The 24,732-nt window shown below is 44.2% G+C and overlaps 1 protein-coding gene across 8 annotated transcripts in view; it reads right to left on the minus strand.

The window, feature by feature from the left end:
- Elf2 (E74-like factor 2) overlaps nucleotides 1-24,732 on the minus strand; it is an 87,964-nt gene that overhangs the window by 49,943 nt on the left and 13,289 nt on the right. For all 8 annotated transcript variants that reach the window (NM_001291059.1, NM_023502.2, NM_001356358.1 and 5 more), the window contains exons 2-4: nucleotides 23,286-23,373; nucleotides 20,560-20,789; nucleotides 5,388-5,553 (exon numbers count right to left, since the gene is read on the minus strand). In NM_001291059.1, coding sequence (NP_001277988.1) covers nucleotides 5,388-5,553; nucleotides 20,560-20,631 — 238 coding nt within the window. In that variant the 5' untranslated portion in view covers nucleotides 20,632-20,789; nucleotides 23,286-23,373. The remainder of the gene's footprint in view (nucleotides 1-5,387; nucleotides 5,554-20,559; nucleotides 20,790-23,285; nucleotides 23,374-24,732) is intronic.

A 24,732-nucleotide genomic window follows, 5' to 3' on the forward strand; every position in this document is an offset into this window, starting at 1 on the left:
ACACTGAAAGGTTTAAGCATTGCCAACTGAGTGATGTGGAGGAAAACTGAAGGCAGAAGTAGGTAAGCAAAGGCGGAACTCCTTCCTGCCAGAGAAAGATACTTAAACTCTGTCACCCAGGACGCTCTCTCATATTCGCTTTTAGAATGCTTCATGCTTTTCAAATTACAAACATTTCTAAAAGTAATTGTTTAATTGTATGTCCTTTTCTCATCCAGGCCCATGGGAGGATTCTGCCACACCTCCTCCCTCGGCCTAACTAACTGGTTCCATGGCTTCAGTAAGGATAACTCCCAAACCTGTCTCTACCCTTTGGTCACTGGGCTGCAGTTACACTAGGCATCTTCCATCCATCCTGGCTCTTTCCACCCCCGGAGAGCAGCTGCACTAAAGGGGCTCACACAGCTTCTAACTGGGCTTGTTCAGTGGAGAGACTGGGCAGGGACTAGAAAAGGGGAGAGTAAGACTAGGAGACTTAACCTGCCCCCCTCACTGTGGCACTGACATCCAACCAGGTGCATCCTTGACCAAGGTCCCAGCTTTTGCCAAGGCGATTCTTTTTCCAGGGCAGTGGCTTCCTGTTTGAGTTGTATAGGTGGGCCCTCCCCTGAGCCCGGGAGCCAAGAATAGAAACAGCTCTGTTGTAGAGAGCTGAGCACTACCCTCCTCTTCCATGCTATGCTTTCTTTTACTAAGGCTCCCCATAAGTTAGCCATTTTCTTTGTGACAAAATCCTGGTTACTCCTGTATCCATCTGTAAATACCTACATACTTCTTCTTAGATACCTTATCTCAACTCAAAATCAAACCTGACCATTAAGATCATCTGCTTCTTTTTTCATTTTCATTTATTTATTTATTTAGATCATCTGCTTCTTAAAACCATCTTTCCTTCATCTCTCCAGGATGTCACCATCTCTAACTGTGCTGCGTAGCCCCTCCCTTGTCCGGGATCAGGGTACATTTGACTGGGATGCTGTGTATGGAGCCCACTCTTCCTATGGCCACTACTTCAGTTTCTCAAGTCACCCTTCAAGTCACAACAGCCAGCCTTCGCGCCTCTTCCACTACAATTTTTATCAAATGGCATTTGTTTATTTTCGTATGGTACTTGAGATTGAACCTAAGACCTTACACATAGTAGATAAGCACTTTACCACTAGGCTACACCTCAGCCTATATTCAGAATTCATCCTATATCAGAGATGTGAGGTCCATGGTTGTGCTTCCTCCTAAGAGCCTGCGAGTCTTGTGGCGCCTTTATCTGCTTAATTTCTAACTCTTGACATTCAATAAAACTTACTTCATATCTCTATATTTTTAAATAAGCATTAAAAATCTCTGTAGAGGATCCAATCAGCGCCTCCCTCTCATCACGCCCACATGTCAGCAGGCTGTGCTGCGGAAGTGTGTGGCTCTGGGAGTTATTTCAAGCCCCCAGAGACAAGCCCACCCACCCTCCACAGCTTACTGCTGCTCCTAAAGACTCTTTATCATTACTAATCTTCAGTGCCTCACAGCTGCTTGTGATAAAATTAGATGAATATACCACTTTTAAAAGTTTTACAGTTCTCAGTTTTTTCTACAACCTTTAAGAGGATATTAGTATCATCACTAAGCCCAGAGAGAAAAAATGGAAAATTTTAAAAGAAAGATAAGCAAAGTAAACCAAAATTACGATCAAAAGGGGAGTCAGTCCTCTTACATACAAAGTAATGAAGGGCCATGAACCCACCCACTCCAACCTACTTAACAGTGAGGATAGTGTCTCTGTCAGACATGTAAGGGTATAGAGGAACAAAAGAAGAAAAACTTCAATGTGACCACCAGAGATGAAAGAACAAGTTAAATTAACTATGATTTTAGGCTAATAAAATATGAATCATAAGCCAGGTGTAGCAGCGGCGCACGACTTTAATCCCGAGACCCAGGAGGCAGAGGCAGTAGGATCTCTGTAACCTGGAGGCCAGGTAGTCTTCTAAGACAGCCAGGGCTACACTAAGAGATTCTGTCTCAAAACACACACACACACACACACACACACACACACACACACACACACACACACAGAGAGAGAGAGAGAGAGAGAGAGAGAGAGAGACAGAGACAGAGAGACAGAGAGACAGAGAGACAGAGAGACAGAGAGACAGGGAATGAATTATAGTTTAAAAGAAGTCTAGAAAACGTTTACAAGGAAATCCTATTCTATACATTTTTTTTACTTGTCTGTGTTCATGATGTGTGTGCATAGCTCCTGTGCCATGGTGCACATCTGGATGTCAGAGAACAGCTGTGTGGAGCCAGTTCTTTCCTTCCAGCTCATCACAGACCCTGAGGATCAAACAGACTGCCAGGCTTGTAAGACAAGCCCCAATACCCACTGAGCCAACTCAGCAGCCCTTATTCTATAGTCTTAATTCCCCCAATTCACCAAATAAAAACCGAGACCTTCCCATTTCTTCTCAGTCAGTTTCTTTTAAAACATCTACATGTTTAGAGTTTCTGTTACAAGCTTTTAATACTATGAAAAATGACCCTCCCATCCCAGCCCACCAGCAAACTGAAACAGACTCAGCTAAGCCTTGGCCACCCTTACCCATCTGTCTATGCTCTGTAAGAAGTATAATCCACTTAGTGTGTGGGTCTTTTAAAAACCAACAAACTCAAGCTCAGATTTTCTAATATAAAAATACTAAGCCAGGCAGTGGTGGCGCACACCTTTAATCCCAGCACTTGGGAGGCAGAAGCAGGTGGATTTCTGAGTTCGAGGCCATCCTGGTCTACAGAGTGAGTTCCAGGACAGCCAGGGCTACACAGAGAAACCCTGTCTTGAAAAACAAAAACAAACAAACAAACAAACAAAACAACAACAAAAACTATTTGTGGGAGCATGTTGTGTGCATAAAACAAAAAATAACCTATGGCCACTAATAATCCTTGTAAAGTCATTAAAACTCATGATCAAGAAAGCAAATGAGGCCTGGAGAGATGGCTCAGTGGTTAAGAGCACTGACTACTCTTCCAGAGGTCCTGAGTTCAATTCCCAGCAACCACATGGTGGCTCACAACCATCTGTCATGAGATCCGCTGTCCTCTTCTTGTGTGTCTGAAGCTACAGTGAGTGTACTCATATAAATAAAAATATAAAAATTAAAGCAAATGAACATGCAAACTGAAGTTCTGAGGAACCTTTACCATATTAGAGTAATATAAGTGATCTGCCTAACATTTCCTTCTACTGTTTAAAAAAACAGTACTAAAGGGCAGTACTGAGAGCAAGCAGGATACAGTAGAGCATGGCTATCACCCCTGCTCTCAGGAGACAAAAGCAACACGCCTGTACCAAGTTCAAGGCCTGCCAAGGGGGCCGGAGTGACCTTCAAAATAAGATGGTGTTCAATTTTAAAACACAACTTGTGGAAAATAATTGCAAGAGCAACTGGTTTTTCTCCGTGCCTGGTATCCTGAGCCCGGGCTGGCCTTCAGATCCACGGCCCCTAGAGTGTCAGCCTCGGGGGTAGTCAGGTTACACATGTGCACCACGGCCAGCCCAGCTCCAAGCCTCCTCTTCAACACCACAGCCATTCATTCACATCTGTCCTGCGAATGGGATGAATCAGCACCCTCAGGACTCCTTAACTGGGTTACACTCATTTCTCATGCAAAATTACTTGAATTGAAATGAATGAAGAATTTATTATCAATTACACAGTAACATGTGTCAACCTGCTCTGGCACCCTGATGTGTCTACTTGTGCGAATCCTATATGGTCGTTTCATTTTTAAAAGTTTGCAACTTGATGCAAAAATCAATCATTCGAGGAAACCTCGGGCCTAGAGAGGTGACTTAAGGTGCTGCCTGTTCCTCCAGAAGACCCAGGTTCAAGTCCCAGCACTCACATAACAGCTCACAACCATCTGTAATGTGGGCATCCATCAGTTTCAGAGATGCCCACTTCTAGATTCTGCAGGCAAAACAGCCTACACATAAAATTGATAATACACTAATAATAATGACTTAATTTTTAAGGAAGAAAAGGCATCCCTGGACCTTCCTTCAGCCTGGAAAACCCTCAAAAAGAAGCCCCTAGAACAAGGCACCCCTCCACGCCCACCACTGAGTCTTTAGGAAGTGCCTGGGTCCCTGTCATCAGATGAACCAGTCTGCACTTCCCCGGAGCCTTGCTGACACATCATCCTTGCTTGGAAGAACAAGAGCTCCTAATCTCTAAGCTCAATAAAAGAGTGGAACTGACAGCTAGCAGTAGTTAAGAGGGAACCACTGGGGCCCCAGAACCAAAAGATATCAGACACTCAAAAGGTAATTGGGAAAGTTTGCTACACTTGTAGAAATACATCTAAATATTCAAGCCTGTTAGAAGTCTCAATGTGTAAAAGCACTAATGGACAACTAAGTTCCTTCTGTGGGACTCACATAATAGAAGGAAAGAAGAATTAATTCCCACAAGCTGTCTTCTGAACTACACATACACATGCACACACACACACATACACATACACACAAGAAGGAAGGAAGGAATTTCACTAGGACTGCAAACCAATAAGAATTTTTCCAAAACATTACCAGACTATGATTTGTTGTTGTTATTGTTGTTTGCTACTATTTAAGTCACTAAAATGATTTAGGGAAATTTTTCATGGTCATAGCAAAACCAAAAAGATTTCCTTAAGAATTACACACACTAATTCCCAAATGCACATATAGCTGATGAAATACATACTAATGGGAACACCAGGATGTCTAAGAAGACAGAAAAGGAAGAGGAATCTGACAGGCAAAGATGCTTCAAACAAAACAAAACAAAACAAAACAAAACAAAACAAAACAAAACAAAACGGTACTGCTCCAGCAATGCTGATTCAAAGAAGGGCTAAACCAGTTAGAAAGAGAATACTACCCTCATTTTTTTTATTAGGAAATATCACTCTTGTATACTAACCTACTGATTTTATAAGTAAATAACTAGTGAATATCTGTAGTTAAACAAAAACAAAAACCAACAACTTTTAAGGCTGTTGTATAGTGAAGAATTATAACATAGGACTCTCCTATACTTATATAAACTCGCTTTAAACAAAGATTTTTACACCAATGTCCATCCTATGCTAACTGGCATTTTATAATAGGTTCTTCAGTATAAGCTTCCCCCAACAATAAATAGTAATACTGAAGCTTACAAAACAACTTATGGGGCTGGAGAGATGGCTCAGCAGTTAAGAGCGCTGGCTGCTCTTCCAGAGGACCTGGGTTGGGTTCCCAGCACCCATGCAGACATACATGCAGGCAAAACACCTTTTCACATAAAATAGATGGCTGGTTAAAAGATAGGAGTTATAGGTAACAAGGACTCTCTGCAGTGTCTTACCTGTTTCTGAATTCTCCGTCTCAACTTCCTGTTCTTCCGCCACATCCTGCATCATATAAGTCTCGTCGTCATAGACCAGCACCTGGGCAGCATAGCCCTGCTCTAACCTCGCACTGGGAACTGGCTCCACAATCACTGCCGGGCAGTCAGGGCCCGTGTCACCTCCCTACAAAAGCAAAGGGAAAGAACAATCAAGGTTTTGTTGGACAACTCTGGATTTAGCTGTGACTCGGCTTCACACAAGGTCATTCAGTCCACACAGTGTCCTTCATGTGTTTCATATATACATGGATGTATAAGACAAAGAAATGGAGAGGCTGGCTGGGATAGTCTTTTACAGTCTTAAGAGACAAATGAAGTAATCAAGGCTCGTGAGTTAAGAGCTAAATTCAAAGCATGCATACTTGACTTTCTTGTGAAAGCTCGCTAAAAAAGGTAAGAGACTTCGTTTTAAGTCTTACACTAAGGAACAAAGATGCTGCAACAAACAAAAAAGAGCCAAGAACAACAAACCCCGGGAAGAAGGAAAGGTGTGTATCAGATGGGTTAGCAGATGCAAGAAATCACAGTCTAACAGCAAGTCAAGAGTGGAGACGCAGCATACTTCGCAGTGGTGAGGCCACAGAGCAGGCTGGACAGATGGCTCAGTGGTTAAGAGCACTGACTGCTCTTCCAGAGGGCCTAAGTTCAATTCCCAGCAACCACAGGATGGCTCACAACCATCTATAATGGGATCTGATGCCCTCTTCTGGTGTGTCTAAAGACAGCTACAGTGTACTCATATGCATAAAATAAGTAAATAAATCTTAAAAAACAACAACAACAAAAAACAGAGCATCCACAGAAGCTGGAAAAAGCACCCGAGTCGTCGATCAAAGTATAAAATATGTTTCAGACAGGAAGCTTTTGTCCCAGGGTCAAACTCCCAGCCTTGAGCCATTAAAAAAGCAGACACATAAACTTAACAAAGAGTTTAAGGTACAAGCCTGAGACAACCCAACACAAGAGGAAAACAAGAGGAATCTTCCAGACAGCTGAGACAATTTCCAGGATGTCTGCTGTGCCTGCACTCAATCTTGATTGTCAACTTGACTGGATTGGGGGACATGTAAAAGACTGTTAGTAAGTCTCATCCCTAGCTGCATCTGTGAGGGTGTTTCCAGAAACAGTTTGATCATCAGGGCTCTGGCACAGAAAATGGCTAACCCACAGGTAGATTCAAACTTTGAATAGACTACAGAGGAAAGGTGAGACTTGGGAAGTAGGGCGTAATCAGAGGAAGAGGGTTGCTGGAGGGAGGCGCACACCCTTGAATAGTGGAAATATCCGGGGCCTGGAGAGATGGCTCAGCAGTTAAACACACTGACTGTTCTTCCAGAAGTCCTGAGTTCAATTCCCAGCAACCACATGGTGGCTCACAACTATCTGTAATGGGATCTGACGCCCTCTTCTGGTGTGTCTGTCTAAAGACTTCGACAGACAACAGGCTCACTTTGTTCATTGCCCAGGCTGGTCTCAAACACCTGAACTTAAGCAATCTTCCTCCAAATAGCTGGGACGACAGGTACATACATGTGACGGTCCCAACTATAACTGTATTTTAGAAGCAAATTTAGCATCAGATGGCTTTATACTGTGCACTTGCCATCAATTCACCCTAGAGAACAGAAGAAAAGTTCACGAGTGTCACGGCACAAAAATACTCAAGGACCCAGTTCTGCACACTCCCTCGGTCCACACACTCTTCTCCTGTCGGGGCTATAACCAGCCCCATCCTCTCAAATCCTGCCTAGGTTATTTACTAGGCCCTTTCTTGGACGATTGGGGAGGGGGCTTAAATGTTTCTATATTAAAATTTTAGATAAAAGCTAAGTTCTCACATATCCTTACCTTTTATACTTCTCTAAAAGATACTCTAGTGGGGTGTGCAAGCACACTCAGCACTCAGGAGGCATAGGCTGGCAGGTCCCCAGGAGCTCCAGACCCTCCGGGCCTACACAGGGAGTTCCAGGACAGCCGGGTAGGGCTTCTCTAGGCACCACAGGATAGCCTTGAGCTAACTATGTGGCCCAGATGACTTCTGTTAAGTCAAGAATGAGCTGGAGCTGAACTACAGGAGGATTTCTGGTGGTCAGAGAGCAGCCAGCACTCCTGGGAACTTGTGAAGCTGCCAAAGGAGTCCTTCCCCTGACGTCTGGCAGAGGGGACTGACTCGAGGCTACTTGTGGTTGCATATCAAAGCCGTGGGAGGCATCCAGGACTCTGCAGTCCCTACTCACAGACTGCCGTGCACTTCAAAGTCCATGCTGGGCTCCTGGCTCTTCCCTCCTTATAACCTGCTCTCTCCCGCCACCCTCTCTCAAGCTCTCCTGGCCTGCTCGCCCCTTGCTGGGCTCTAGGCTCCAGCGCTCTCCTGGTCTCCCTCCTGCTGTTCTGTGCTCTCTGCTATCGCTATCATTTGCTGTCTCCACTATTCACACACACACACACACACACACACACACACACACACACACACACACACAATCCCCACCCCCACCCCCACCCCCACCCCCGCAGCGATTCTCTCTCCTGCTCTTCTGCCTCCCTGGCCACATCCAGTCTGCTTCCTTTTCTCTCTGCTCCATTCTCTGAGTTTCCTCTGGAAGCTTGCTCACAATAAATAAAAACCTTACCGGTTGGAGCCTTCACAGAGGCAGTTTCTTTACCCAGCCCCTCACAAATAACCTCAACTTTGTAGCGATCCACTCCTGCCTCGGTACTTCAAGTGCTGGATCCACTCCTGCCTCGGTACCTCAAGTGCTGGGATTACAGATGAGTTCCAGCATGTCTGGATTACAATTTTGAAACCTCAAATCTCATACAAATAGTACTCAACAAGCCGGAAAAGTCTACTCCACTGAGTCAAGTTACTTTACCTCATACACAAAACTCACACATGCACAGAGACATACAAACATGGAAAAAATTTTAAATAAATCTTTTAAGCCAGGCGGTGATGGCACATGCCTTTGATCCCAGCACTCAGGAGGCAGAGGCAGGCAGATATCTGAGTTTGAGGCCAGCCTGGTCTACATAATAAGTTCCAGGACAGCCAGAGAAACTCTGTCTTAAAATAAACAAACAAACAAAATAAATCTTTAATAGAGCCAAGCACAACATACAATAGGGCACCTAGACTAACATGTAGTCCTGTCTATGCTGCCCCCTCTTGCTTTTTCAGGTCAGGGTCTGTCTGTGCAGGCCAGTGTGACCTCAAACTCAGATATCACCTGCTCTGCGTCCTGGGAGCCGGGATTAAAGGCACACACCTCCACTGTCGGCTCTTAAACATAACCATCAACTCCTCCTTTCAATCTCCCTCCCTCCTCTCCTTACCTCCACCTTCCGGTTTACCCTCTGACTCCTCCCTGGGTGCCAATAAACCCTCACCACTCCTCTTAGCTTCACTTTTCACTTTCACCCTCCCTAGGCAGCCCCCTCCCCAACCCGCCCCCAGCAGCACCGCTCTCCATCCAACCCTGTGCTCAGCTTCCGTTTCAAACACCACACGTAAAACACTAACATCGTGGATTAACTTATCAGCATCTCCCCCTGTTCTCACATTTTGTTTTCCTCTAAATCTGTCTTTTATATTTAGATAATAAGTTAACAATAATATCTCCTAGGTCTTTAAACTTAGCTATGCGCAAAGCAGGGATCACAGGAGGAATGAGTCGCTGGCCCACTTTCTCTCTACATCAGCAGGGCTGGTCTGGAGGTCTCCTCAGTGGGGGCACCTTGTCGCAGCCCATTCAAAACCGCCTATGCCACTTCCTCCTTTGCACGAAAAGCCTTAATAATGATCCTGTCCCTTCTAAAAGGTCAAAACACAAAACGACGAACTCCACATTGTTATGGGTTGAATTATGTCTTAAAGTGTAGGTGTTTTTACCCGTATTGGCTGTGACTGCGACCTTATTTGGAAATGGCTCCTTGTAGAGATATACAGGCTAAGGTATGATCACTAGGACTAGGCATAGTCCCATCTCACCAGTCCTTACAGGAGAGGGCAATTTGGACACACAGGTGGGGGTAGAGAGAAGCCCACTTAAAGACACAGGGGCATAAGGTGGACGGACTCCCCCTGCTCTCAGAAGACGGCTCACCAACGCTGGGATTTCAAACTTCTAGATTCTAGAACCGAAAGATTTAAGTTGTTTTGTGAAGCCATTCATTATGGGATTTTTTTTTTTTTTTAACTACAGCCTCATCCAAAAAATAAAAACCAAACCACTTTTACCAGCTTCTTCCCCACATTACTGCATGCAAGCCATGTGTGTGTGACTTGGCTCCCAATATAACCCTTCCCATGAAGTTATGCATGTCTCCTGTAGCCTCCACAGCTGGCCAGATCCTTTCCTTTTCCGTTTTTAATCCCCCCGAAAAGGACAATTTCTATTCAAAGTCCTCCTGACACAAGCTGTTTGCCTAACATCGATGCTGTCTACATAGGGCATTCTCTTATAAGTACATAGATGTCGGCTGGACAGTGAGATTGTTAGACAGCAAACGTCACACCTTAAGTCCTCAAAGACATCACATCACATAATGCAGAATCTAGGTACCTACATTCGTCACTTTGTCACTCAATTAGACATCACTTTCAAACATGGGTGCTTCCTTCTACAAACTAACTTTGCCTTCATTGTTTGGAATTAAAAGTGTGTATTAAGGGCTGAGCCCCACTAGAAACAGCTTTTTCAATAAACAATACAATTGCAGGGTTCACAGTGTGATCAAATATCCTGCAACATCCCTCAAATTAGAAACCCACCAAAGCAAACGTTTTTAAAAGCCTACCGGTGTTCATCCTATAACCCTTACCACTGGACTTGGGGTAGGAGAATGACATTAAAGAGTATACAACAAGTGCTTATAGTTAGTTTCCCGTATTTTCCTTCACAGTATAAATCGGGAGTACCCTCAGATGCCTTAGCAAGCTGAAACACGAATCAGACAAGGAAGTGCAACGTGATCCTAGCACCACACGTGTGTAACGGGCTGGCCTGGAACTCACCATGCAAGACAGGGTGACCTCCAACTCAGAGATGCCCCTGCCTCTGCCTCCCTAGTGCCGAACGTGAAGGAGCGAGACGTCAAGCTCAGCAGTGCACAAGAACTGTGTTTCCATAGTTGCCTCTAATGGTCTCCAGGAAGGTGAGATGCTCGTTTTAAGACGCAGTCCTTGGACTTTCATAAGCATGTATCCTTGTAGCAACAGCCAGCCAGCCAGCAGAACACTACACAACTTCCCCTGTCCCTCAGCAACGGCCCACCCGGCTCACACACAGATCCCAGCAACCATCAGCCCAGCCCTCCACATCTCTCGCCCTGTATCTCAGCCTCAGCTTTTAGTATGAGTGCACATGTGCACGCACACACACACACACACACACACACACACACACACATGCGTGTGCATGCACACGAGGTCAGAGGACAACTTGAGGGAGCTGATTTTCATCTCCCTTTGTGTATCCCAGAGGCTGAGGTCGGCAAGACCTTCACCTGCGGAACTACCTCATTAATCTATGCCTTTTCTATAATTTGATGTGAAAATCAGCACGCTGGGGGTTGGGGCTGTGAGCTGCTTCTCTTTAAGTGTTTTTCCTGTGTGTACATCTGTGCGCCACCAGTGCGCCTGGTGCTTTCAGAAGCCAGCCCTGGATCCACTGGAACTGGACTTAGAAATGGTTGCGAGCCATTATGTGCAACTAGGCATTGAACCTGGGTCTTCTGAAAGACCGCTGTGCCATGTCTCCAGCCCCCATATTGTTTTGTAAGTGTGTGTGTTTAACTTTTCTTTTTAAGATATTTATTTTACTTATGTGAGTACACTATTGCTGTCTTCAGGCACACCAGAAGAGAATGTTGGACCCCATTACAGATGGTTGTGAGCCACCATGTGGTTGGTGGGATTTGAACTCCGGTCCTCTGGAAGAGCAGTCAGTGCTCTTGACCGCTGAGCCACCTCTCCAGCCCGTGTTTAACTTTTTGTGCTGGCGCTCACACACTAGCATGAGAATCAAGGTCTGGATCCCAGCAGCCTCGTGGGCTCTAGTGTTCAGGAGGCAGATGGGATCCTAGTGGAGCTGAGCTGACAAACTATACTCAAGTGAGAGACCCTGCCTCAGTATATAAGGTGGGAGTCTGCCAAATAAGACAGTGATCTACACTTAATTCTAAGTTGTCAAATTCTTTTCTAACCTGGATCTTATGACATTCCCATCAGAAATGTCTGAGCACCCAACTGCTCATCTTCCCCAACACGGGGCACCACACTACAATCAGCCTGAGTGTGTCAGGATCTTTGACCATTTAATGTGCATTTCTTTCCTTCTTTTTAAAGACTTATTTATCCGTGTATTTTATGTATATGAGTGCTCTGTCCTCAGACACACCAGAAGAGGCAATCAGATTCCATTATACATGGTGTGAGCCACCATGCGCTGCTAGGAATTGAACTCAGGACCTCTGGAAGAACAGTCGTGTGCTCTTAACAACTGAGCCACCTCTCCAGCTCTAATTTGCATTTCCTCAGTGGCTAAAAATGTTGCACCCTTTGTTTTTTGTTGTTGTTTTTTGTTTGTTTGTTTACTGGCCAGCCATACAATTATTCACATCATCTTTTTTAATTTCTTATGTGTGTGCACACACATAGGTCAGGCTCATTCCCTGAACCTGGAGTTGATGCTTTCCCAGCTAGTCTGGAAGCCAGCAGGCAGCAGTTAGCCTCTCTCCTCCACCTCCCTGGAGTACTTGTTAAGTGGATGCTGCGATCTGAACACCAATTCTCAAGATTACACCGCAAGCCTTCCTAACCACTGAGCCACACCCCCCCAGCCCTTCTTCCTATTTCAATGGGGCACCTTCCCCCGCCTTACTGTTCTTTATATTCTGAAGAAGTCTGCGGCTTCCCTCAGGTTAAAGTATATCCTCTATGGGTTCAAGTAATGGAAGCTTGATTCTAGGAGGGGCATTGTTAAGAGGAAGATGGACTGCGTGGCAGTGGAATCAGCTGAAATGTTTTCATGAAAACACTCTTGAAAAGCAGTGGAGTAGTTCTGTGTGACAGTGAGGGAATTATAATGAGCCTTGTCCGGCCTGGCCACAGCATGTTTCAGTCTTGCCAGGCGACCTCATTCCTTGATTATGACCCCACCCGTCACCAGAACTAAAGAAAAGCTGGTACCGTGTCCTTGAGCCCCAGAACTGCGAGGCAATAGCAGCTCTTCCGTCTATAAAGTGTGCAGGCTCAGGTATTTCACTGCGGGCACTGGAAATGAATAGTGCAGTCTTCTGTTGGTACATGTGTTGTATTTATTTATTTACTTACTTACTTACTTATTTATTTTGGGTTTTGTTGTTGTTTTATTTTTGGTTTTTCAAGACAAGGTCTCCTAGAACTCAGAAATGCACCTGCCTCTGTCTCCGGAGGGCTGGGATTAAAGGGGTGTGCCCCCACCACCTAGCTGCCTTTAAACTCCTTAATAAACTACTGAACAGCAGTTGGTTTTGGCTTGTTGAGACAGCCTCACTCTGTGACCCAGAAATAACGGTTCTCTTGCCTCGGCTTCCCAAGAGGTGTGATTGCAGGCACGTGTCCGCTATACGTTTGTGTGTCTATTGTTTTTACACATGCTTGGTTTTTATTTATTTTGTGTACATGTGGTACATTTAATATCAATAAAACTAGGTTTAACTAGCCAGGCAGTGGCACACACCTTTTATCCCAGAACTCTGGAAGCAGAAGAAGATAGATCTTTGAGTTCAAGGCCACCCTAGTCTACATAGTTCAAGGCCAGCCCACCAGGGATGTGTAGGGAGATTCTGTTTCAAGCAAACAAACAAAAAATTGTATCTATCTAAGCACATTAGGAGAGCTACAGCACATGTTAAGTGTTTACAACAAGCTTTACTCTTCAAAAAACATTTTATATTCACCACACACTAACCATTTCTCCAGGCCTTTTCATTTTGCATAAAACCAAGTTTCCAAATGGAATCATTAATTTCTGCCTAAAAAAATTACTTAAAATTTTTATAGTTCATATATATTTATGATAAATTCTTTCAGCCTTTGTCTCAGGTGGAAAACTCATTTTAAAATTTTTAGTGTGTGTGTGTGTGTGTGTGTGTGTGACACAATCTGCAGGAGTTGGTTCTTTCCATTTTATGGGTTCAGGAATTGGACACAGTTCACCACCAGGTTTGGGACCCGCTGAGCAAACCCACCAAGCTACTAACTATGTAACTATAAACAGGTGTTTTACCCTCTCAGCATTTTTTTTTTTTTGAAGAATTGATTTTATGTGTAAGTGGGTTTTTCCTGCATGTTTTCATGTGGCTATGTGTGTGCCTGGTATCCTGAGATGCCATCCTGGGACAGCTCTAGATCCTGTGGAACTGTAGCTACAGACAGTTGTGACCCACCACACAGGTGCTAGTCTTGAACTCAGAGATCTGCTTGCCTTTACCTCCTAAGTGCTGGGATTAAAGGTGTGTACCACCTCTGCCCTGATCGTATCCAAGCCATTTTAAAGGCCATGGTCTATCTAACCCCTGAGGGTTTCTCCAGCACTTTAAAGATTCTGTCGTCCGCTGACCTGTAAGGCTTCAACTCAAGTGTGTGGCACACTTGTCTTCACTTTGCCTGCGATTCGCCTCTGGCTACTCTTAAGAGTCTTTCTCTGAATCTGGCTTTGAGCAATTTTACTATGATGTCCTTGCTGCCTAATTTCTGGTTTATCTTACATAGTATTTAAAATTATTACACCTATAGGTTTAGTTATCAAATTTACAAAATGTATAGCTGTTGCTTCTTCACATCTTATTTTTCTGTTGGACTCTGCTCTGCTCATCCTGAGAGCTAGGCAGGAAGCCAGGGGGGCATGCTGACCTCCGCTCCCAGCACAAGAGGATGGTGAGCTCAAGGTGGCCCCGCACGCACGCACGCCACACAGAACACCAGCTCAGGAATGAGATGTGTCGGCAGTGACAGAACCTGCCATGGTACCACATTGAAGCAAGCTAGGACGGCACGGCAGTGGGCAGTGGACGGCTGCTGCTTTCTGCCCTTCTCGTTTCCTTCCTTCCTCTGTGTTTGTTAAGGAGCTTCCTTCCCACTGCTGACCTCAGACTCTGCTGCCTTACTTCTACAGCACCATTTAACAAGCTGCTCAGGTGGTGCACTTCAGTGCTGCGTGCTCCATAAAGCTTACGTAAATTTTCCACTACTAGATGATACATTTCACTTACGTTCTTGCCTTAAGAGTATTACAGTGGACAGTTACGTACCGATCAGCTTTTTCAGGTGGAGGGCAGGGGGCAACACCAGGGATCTTGCCCAGGGTCCTGTACAGGCTAGACACATATACCCCTACCCTCCTGAACCAGTTTTTAAGGTTAAAGTCCAACTATCCTTAATTCTAGAGCTAATTTAGCCCTACTATGTAAGACATGACCCTTGTGGGTTTGTTTTATTTTAAAATAAGATTTATTTATGTACATGAGTGTTCAATCTGCATGTACCCCTGCATGCCAGAAGAGGCCATCAGATCCCATTACAGATGGTTGTGAGCCACCACGTGGTTGTTGGGAAGTGAACTCAGGACCTCTGGAAGAGCAGTCAGTGCTCTTAACCACTGAGCCATCCCTCCAGCCCCCAGTCAATGTCCTGGGCTTTCAACAAGGACCCTTCTGCCTGGCTGACTAGAATGCCAGTATCTCCCAGCAGAAGAAGTGAGTTTGTGCCTTTTTGGCCAGCCTTTGCTTGGCTTCATGGAGCCTCAACCTCTGGGTGATCCAGCCAGAGAAGACGGAGCCCCACGATGCATGCAGCTCTTTCTTTAGCGCGGGGCTTCTCTGCGTTTTGGACACTGCATCCCTCACAAGAGCTCACGATTTGCTCCCTTGATTGGAGGCGATGATGACTTCCTTAGGACTCTTTCTGAGGATGCCCCCTTGTCATTACATGCTTTCTCTGTTTTCCTGTTTGCTTACACTGCTCTCACAGACTTAAGTGGAAAAATTCCCAATGTGTTTCGCTGGAAGTTGATGTCATCTAAAAACTTCTTTTTTTTTATTTAAAGACTTATTTATTTATTATATGTAAATACACTGTAACTCTCCTCAGATACTCCAGAAGAGGGCGCCAGATCTCATGATGGATGGTTGTGAGCCACCATGTGGTTGCTGGGATTTGAACTCAGGACCTTCAGAAGAGCAGTCAGTGCTCTTAACCGCTGAGCCATCTCTCCAACCCCATCTAGAAACTTTTTTTTTATTACATATTTTCCTCAATTACATTTCCAATGCTATCCCAAAAGTCCCCCATACCCTCCCCCCCACTTCCCTACCCACCCATTCCCATTTTTTTGGCCCTGGTGTTCCCCTGTACTGGGGCATATACATCTAGAAACTTCTATTCACAGTTTTTAAAAAATGACGTAACCACACACTAACCATAACTTGTAGCCCAGGTGTGAATGCCCTCACCATGAGTAAGTGCAAACTCTCAGCACGGCAACAGACCTGGGAAGACAGGATGCGGATGGCTCTCATTCACAGCACTCCTGGCATCCTGAAGAAAGGAGCCAACTGCAGGCAACTAAGTCTTTTTTCCCCACACAATAACCCTGTCTTTCTATTCCTGCCTCACACTATAGAATGCAGAGTAAATGGCACACGTTCTCCTTATAAATCCTGATTTAAATTTCTAAAGCTCAGATGCCCCGGGCTCAATAGTTGGCTCCATGATTAAGAGCACTTGTTGTTTCTGCAAAGGACCCTGGTTCGATTCCCAGAACCTACATGATAGCTCAACTGCCTGCGACTCCAGGCCCTAGGGACTGGATGCCCTCTTCTAGTGTCTGCACACACACAGCGCACATATATACACGCAAACTGACAAACCATTCCTACACATAATTAAAAACCTCAGCCGGAGCTGAGGGTGTGGCTCAGTTCCCAAGAATACAGTAAGCCCTGAGTTCGATCCCCAGCTCCACACGAAGAGTGGTACACACCTTTATCCCAGCACGCGGAGGCAGGAGAGTCAGGAGGTTCAAATCATTCTTGGCTACACATTGAGATCAAGGCCAGACTGATCTACATGGGAACCTGTCTCAAGAATAAAAGCTAGCATATCGTATTCCCGTATGTGCAAATAGCTGCCTAGGTGATACTTTTCAGTGTGTACGTGTGTGTGTGTGTGTGTGTGTGTGTGTGTGTGTGTGTGTGTCTGTCTGTCTGTCTGTGTGAACTATTACATAATTTTTATAACTTTTTAAATTACATTTATTTACTTATATAGAGAGGCCAGAAGACAGCTTGCCAGAGTCAATCTCTTCTTCCACCACGTGTGTCCTGGGCACACAAGTCTTGAGGCCTGACGAAAGAGGTGTTACAAGCCAGGCCATCTTGGCAGCTCTGTTCACACTTTGTGTTAGCAGAAACAAACAACCATTTCACTTCAAAGAATTGAGACCTCTTTGTGTCACCAGCCTTTGTGTGAAGAATAGCTGAGCGGGCTGACCCCATCCACAGCACTGACCCCCGCTTTCCGAGGGGAAAGTGTGCTTCTTTGTTAGAGTCTTTTCTTTCTCTCTTAAGGCAGTGTCTCAATATTGTCTGTTCAAGCCATCGCTTGCTTTGGTTGGTTGGGTTGGGTTGAGCTTTTTCCCAGAGTTTCTCCATGTAGTCCAGGCTATCCTAGAACTAGCAGTGTAGACCAGGCTGGCCTCAAACTCAGAAATCCACCTGCCTCTGCCTCCCGAGCATGCGCCACCATGCAGAGCTACTTGTTTGCTTTTTAGTTTTTGAGATGATGTCTCCTTAAGTAGCCAAAGCTGGATTTGAACTCATGAGCCTCCTGTCTCTACCTCCCGAGTGCTAGTGTTACAGATGTGCATCACCACACATGACTATTAATCTCTCGCTAGCAGTTAGCATTAAAGAAAATGTCCCAATACTTAACAACTAAATAGGATTATGGATATATATATTATACATCTAAAGAAAGATTTTACCAAAACTGGATATGGAATTTCATAAAATCTCATTTCACTAAGAATTTGCTCTCAAGGCTGAAGAAATTGCTTGGTAGTTAAGATCACATGTTGCCTCTACAGAGGACACTTCCCAGCACCCAAAAGGTGGTTCACAGCCACCTGTAATGGAGTTCCAAGAGGTTCCCTGCCTCTTCTGATTGATGGTACACACACATACATACAGGCAAAACACTCACACACATAAAATACATTCATAAATCTTTAATAAGGAATCTTCTCACAGAAGGGTCCTTGTTGAAAGCCCCGGACATTCACTGGGGGCTGGAGGGATGGCTCAGCGGTTAAAAGCACTGACTGCTCTTTCAGAGGTCCTGAGTTCAAATCCCAGCAACCACATGGTAGCTCACAACCATCTGTAATGGGATCCAATGCCCTCTCTTCTGGTGTGTCTGAAGATAGCAACAGTGAACTCATGTAAATAAAATAAGTAATATTAATAATTTTCTTAACCCTGAACTTTCCCCTCATATTTGGTAACTGATATTAAGTACATCAGATCTTATTACATCATTATATTTGTCTTCAAAATGACTTTTACGTCTACACTCATCAGCATCTGCCGTTTACTTTGTTTTGTTTTGTTTTTTGGTTGGTTGGTTGTTGGTTTTTTGTTTTTGTTTTTTGTTTGTTTGTTTGTTTGTTTGTTTTGGAGACAGGGTTTCTCTATATAGCCCTGACTGTCCTGGAACTCACTTTGTAGACCAGGCTGGCCTCGAACTCAGAAATCCGCCTGCCTCTGCCTCCCAAGTGCTGGGATTAAAGGCGTGAGCCACCACCGCCCAGCTTGTATCACTTTTATAATCAAGAAAAACATTGCTTTTAGTTAATTAGTGTTCTACCTTTTACATGCTTATAGTCAGTCTGTGTGGTGGGTGTGTGTGTGTGCCCGTGAGAGAGAGAGAGAGAGAGAGAGACGGACAGACAGATAGACAAAGAGAGAGGTCAGAGGACACTGGATAGAGAGGGTTCTCTCTTCCTTCTACCTGAGTTCTCAATTCTCAGGCTTACAGATCAATGTCTCCGCCTGTTAAGCAATCTCTGGCCCTGCCCTTTTCTTTAACTGCATAGGTTTTTGCTTGCATGAGTATCTGGGCATCACATGCTTGCCTGGCGCCACAGGTCAGAGGAGGGTGTTGGGTCCCTGGAACTAGAGTTACAGAGGGTTGTGAGCTGTCATGTGGGTGCTGGTCACCAAACCTGGGTCCTCTGCAAGGGCAAGTGCTTTTACCTGGTGAGCCAGCTCTGGCACTACGTTTTAAATCTTAGCTGTTCCTCTGACTCAGGGGCCATGATTATAAAGGTCCGTGGCACTGCCATCCTCAGCTATAACTATTCCCTATACAGGAAGCACATCACTGGAGAGCCGCTCACAGGCAAAACTCCACCTCTGCATTCTCTTCAGATTACCCTTGGAACATCAAGTATTTCCAAAACTAGTGGCTCTTTTCTCTTCCTAGAATTCTTTCCACTTACATTTGTCTATGACCGTTTCTCTCTTAACAACCCTAAACTGTCACCTCTTCAGAGAAGCCTGACTATCAATTAACCACTTTCTCCAGTCAGCTCTGCCCCAACACATTTTTAACTGCTCCCGTGAAGTCCTTTAACCTCGGTGCCTATAAAGTACTTGACCCATATTGAGTAGCTGACCTCTGTTAAAAGAACAAATGGATGGATTGGGATTGGAACCGGAAGTTGTCCCCACACGGGTGCCACAGCACCTTAAGTACCTACTAAGCACGCTGCCATCTTCTGACCTCCCCCCATAGATTATCACTATCCCATCGCACCACGTAAATCATTAGTCAGTAACAACTTGGTAAATTCATTATCTAAAACTGTCTCCCTCCGTGATAAGTTCTGAGCAGGAATCCTTGTGATTCCGTGTAAGGGAGGAGAAGAAGTAAATCCTAATCAACAAGGCATAAATGTACTCTGTAAATATACTGTTCACGGCAGCTCTCCTCACGTAATAAAACACCAACACTGCAAAGCTATAGAGCCCAGGAAAGTAACTTGACAGAGAAGCAGCACCTGCCAATCAGCATCCAGGATCCCTGGCAGCTCACCTCCAGGGGTAATATACAGAAGGGGAATCTTAAAGGAAGAAGAAGCTGACCTGGGAGGGATGTTCTAGTGGTGGCTTCTTGCAATGGACTCTGCACCCGTTTTAGAGGCAGTCTTTAAATGCAAAGGGAACACGGAGGAGTTAGCAAACCCACTTGACAAAAAAAAAAGTACATCCCAGAAGTCTGCCCCAGCAGATGGGTCTCAGAGGCTGAAAAGACAGCAAGCAAGCATGAACCATCAGGACCCCAGAACACAGCCCTGAGTCCTCCCTGTCCTCAGGCATGCCACTGTGCCATTCTCCTGACATCAACCCCAGGGACAGCAGCATCTTTCACAGAGAGACTTCCAAGGTGTCTCCAAGCAAACATCTGCATGCAGCACGGGACAATTCTCAGTCGCTAAGGAGCGGGGACCAGAAACCCTCTTTCCTTCTCCTACCTCTCACTCTTCGGTGCTTTCTTTCGGTAACAAGAAAATGACCAAATACACAAAAGAGTCAAAAATCCTACTGGCAGAAAATTTCAAAACTTCATTTTCTAACTATACAAATAACTGCACATATTAGATTAAAAATCTGACAGATCAATCCTGAATTAGACATAACAGAATAACTAAGAAATAAAAATGACAAGGAAAGCAAACATAAGCTTCTAACTTCAGACAACTGCAGTTTGGGTATTTACACACAATGAGTGTATCTCTCATTCTCTATAGTCTAAGAAAATGGATACTCTCAGAAACCTAAGCTGTCCCTAAGCTAGCGTGCCCTCGCTCCTCCCAGCCCTCTCTAACACACTCATCTCACATCACTCAGTGGAGCACCTTTCTCGCCCATCACTAAGTTACATGCAAACACATCCATGACCACTACAAGTTTATGCACGGTACACGTCCACTCTTGAGTACCCGTATCCCTCATTCATTTCACGATAGACTCATGTACGGATCTCTACTAACAAGACAGAGATGAGATATATTAAATGCCTGACCTCTTGATTTTCTCCTCCATCGCTAGGAAGCTCCAGAGCAGAGCCTCCGCTGTCAACCACCGCCGATGCCATCGTGCGTTCCCTGAGGAAGTCTCAAATGCTGTGAAGCAACGGAACTAAGGCTCACAGACGATTGCCAGGACTGTAGCCTTCATTTTCATGGTTTAGTTCAATAGAGATGGAGTAGACATCCGGAAGTCCAGTCTTCTAAAGGTGATTAACCAGAGGGTCTAAAAGAGGGACAATGAGGAATTGTTGAAGATATATAGGACAGATATAAAGCAATTAGTACTCAACAGTTTAATTAAATAGGATACAAGCTTCTACCTGTGTCAAAAGACAGTCAATAACTCTACCTAAGAACTGAATATTCAAATTCATTAACTTATTGAATAACATTTTACCAAGCTATCGTGTACAGGTATTGTTAGGGAAGACATTATGTTACAGCTTCCTTGGAGATTGATCATCAGTTAAGAGCACAGGCCGCTCTTCCATAGGACCCATTATCAGTTCCCAGCACCCACATGGCAACTCACAACTGTCTGTAACTCCATTTCCAGGGGATCCAGCGCCCTCTTCAGGCACACACATGGTGCACAGACATACATGCAGGCAAAACGCCCATACACATATTATTGTAATATTTTAAAAATTTTATAACTTCCTTCTTTTTTAGAGATGCAATATTATACCTGGAATATTTTAACAAATTTTTAAAATCTGGGCTGGAAAGAGAGAGATCACTGGTAAAGAGTACTGAGCTCAGCAGGGCAGTGGTGGCACAGTGCCTTTGATCTCAACACTTGGGAGGCAGAGGCAGATGGCTATCTATACGTTCAAGGCCAACCTGATCTACAGAGCAAGTTCCAGGACAACCAAGGCTACACAGAGAGACCCTGTCTTGAATAACAAAAACAAAGGATACTGAGTTCCCAGCACCCACGCTCAGGCTGCTCCAGGGAATCCAATGCCCTCTTCCCCCTTCTGCTGACACCTGTGTTCACTTCACACCAAATACTAACACACAGACATACACATACACATCATTAAAAATAAATCTTTTAAAAATTATTTTAAAACTCTTTTAAGCAAATAAAACTTGGGAGTGTGGGGCTTATGCAATGAGTGGCAGCTTCTACTGACAGAGCCATCTCTCAGCCCCTCCCAAAGGCAGCCTCCTCCTCCTCCCCTTTTTTCTTCTTAAAATTTTGTTTATTTTTATTTCATGTGCATTGATATTTTGCCTGCATTTATATCTGTGCAAGGGGGGTCGGATCCCTGAGCTGCCATGTGGGTGCTGGGAATTAAACCAGGGTCCTCTGGAAGAGCAGCCAGTGCTCTTAATTCCCGAGCCATCTCTCCAGCCCTCACTCTTCTTATTATAAAGATGAGTATCAAAATATGTTTCAAATGGATGTAATTTTTTTTATTAGATATTTTCTTCATTTACATTCCAAATGTAATTTTTTATTAGATATTTTCTTCATTTACATTCCTAGTTTCCTCTCTGAAAGTCCCCTATACCCTCCCCACCCTGCTCCCCAACCCACTCACTCCTGCTTCCTGGCCCTGGCATTCCCCTGTACTGGGGCATATAATCTTTGCAATACCAAGGGCCTCTCCTCCCATTGATGGCCGACTAGGCCATCCTCTGCTGTAGTATATGCAACTAGAGACACAAGCTCTGGGGGGTAATGGTTAGTTTATATTGTTGATCCTCCTATAGGGTTGCAGACAACTTTAGCTCCCTGGGTACTTTCTCTAGCTCCTTCATTGGGGGCCCTGTGTTCCATCCAATAGATGACTGTGAGCACTGAATGTAATCCTTAAGTTGCTTTTTATTGGACTCTGTGTTATGTTTTTCATACACAGAAAATACAAAGTTTTCTGAGAGGATTTTTTTTAATGTCAAAATTAAAGAATGCAGAAACTTTAAAAACATTTAAAGAAATCGATACTCCAAGTAATTTACTCCATTAATCTTATACTCAATACTAACTTTGACCACGGCATCATATAATATGGGAATAAATATTAAGGCACTTCTGTAAACATTTACTATGAAATGAAGTATCTGGAAAAGGTAGAAACTTCATCTCACTACCTAAGAATGATCTAATACTCTTATTTATTTATCTATCTCTGTTTTATGTGCAATGGTGTTTTGCCTGCATGTTATGTATGTCCTTGTAAGGGTCTGAGAACTTGAAGTTATAGACAGCTGTAAGCACCATGTAGATGCTAGGAATTGAACCCAGATCCTCTAGAAGAGCAATCAGTGCTTTCAACCATTGAGTCATCTCTCCAGCCCCATAAATCAAATACTTTTAAGTCTCCTTTTGCATATTTTTAAAAACAATTTGTTATTTACTGTGCATATGTGTGTGTGCCTGAGTGTATGTGTAGGTACCACATATGTACAAATACACGCAGTGTCCAGAAGAGGGAGCTAGATTCCCTGGAACTGGAGTATAAGCAGTTGCCAGCTGTGGAAGGTGGGTGCTAGGAACCAAACCCAGGTCCTCTGAAAGAGCAGAAGTCCTCTTAGCCACTGGACTATCTTTCCAGCCCCTTCTTTAACATATTAGAAAGTTAAATAGGAAGTGTTTACATCATCAGAAAATTGAAGAAAAAATCCACAATCCCATCACATCAAACTTCCCTGTTACTCTAAGTATTCTAAAATCGCAAACGTATTAAAAACAGAAATAAACTTGACTTACAGTTTGAATGTTAAGTAGTCTAAGCATCCTTCACTGTTTTCACAACTCCCAAGAGCTAAACTCTAAACCAGCAGGTTCTCTGGAACTACTAATGGGAAGGAAAAAAGACAGTATTAACACAACTCTATTTAAAAAATTTATTTGCCCTAATTAGATATGACTCAGACAGTAAATACTTAATAAAATAAATCATCTCCAAAGGTTGATGGCACACATTTACACAAATGTATAATCATTATTTCTAGATGACCAAGGAATCAAAAACTTTACAATCAATGATGCAATTTTAAGTTGCCACTAAGTGATAATTATTAAGTAAGGTCAGATCCAACATACACAGACTATGCCCTATATTATGGAGTACACATTACAATCAACCAATAGGCTTCTTTTATTTTTATGTTCAAAAGGCAGAGTAGGATTCACCCCCTGAAACTGGAGTCACAGAAGGTCGTGTGGAAACACGTGTGCGCTGGAGTCTAAGAGTAGGCAATGCTCTTAACTGCTGAACTTTCTCTGCAGCCCCAACCAAAAGGTTCCCAAGTGGTGGCACTCTAACTCCTTGTGCTGGCTAGTTGTTGGTGGTTTTTTAAAAAATTAAAAAATAAAAAATAACTTTATTTAATGTGGAAGTGCTCTGTCTGTATGTATACCTACAAACCAAAAGAGGACATGAGATCTCATTTTTTATAGATGGCTGTGAGCCACCATGTGGTTGCTGGTAATTGAACTCAAGACCTCTGAAAGAGCAGCCAGGGTTCCTAACCTCTGAGCCATCTCACCAGCCTGTGCTGGCTAGTGTTCTGTCGACTTGACAAAAGCTATAGTCACTGTAGATGAATTGCCTCAATAAGATCTTGGCAGGCTTTTAGGGGATTTTTTTTAACTTAGTTGATTGACAGGGGAGAACCCAGCCCCTTGTGGGTGGGACCATCCCTGGGCAGGTGGTGGGGGTTCTATTAGAAAGCAGACTGAGCAAACTATGGGAAGCAAGCCAGTAAGCAGCACTCCTCCAGGCAGCTGCAGCAGCTCCTGCCTCCAGCTTCCTGCTCTGTTTAAATTCCTCACTTCCTTCATGACAAACAGCAATAGGGAAGTGTAAGCCAAATAAACCCCTTCCTCCCCAGCTCGATTTTTGGTCATGGTGTTCTATCACAGCTACAGAAACCCTAACTAAGACACTCCCCTTCTGGAGTATAAAACTTGAAAAAAAATAAAACAAAGGTTGGGTGTGCTGATGACACACACCTTTAATCTACCAAGAGCCAGAGCCAGGTAGTTTCAGGATCAGCCAGGACTATGTACCCCAGACCGAAAGACAGACAGACAGACAGACAGACATTAGGGGTGGATATGGTGGCACATGACTTTAATCCAAGCAGCCAGGAGCAGCCTGCTCTACACAGCTCAGACCCTGTCTCAAAAGCAGTAAAAAATATAAAATAAA

The sequence above is a fragment of the Mus musculus genome, chromosome 3 (genome assembly GCF_000001635.26).
Source record: "Mus musculus strain C57BL/6J chromosome 3, GRCm38.p6 C57BL/6J".
In the NCBI taxonomy this organism is placed as follows: Eukaryota; Metazoa; Chordata; class Mammalia; order Rodentia; family Muridae; genus Mus; species Mus musculus.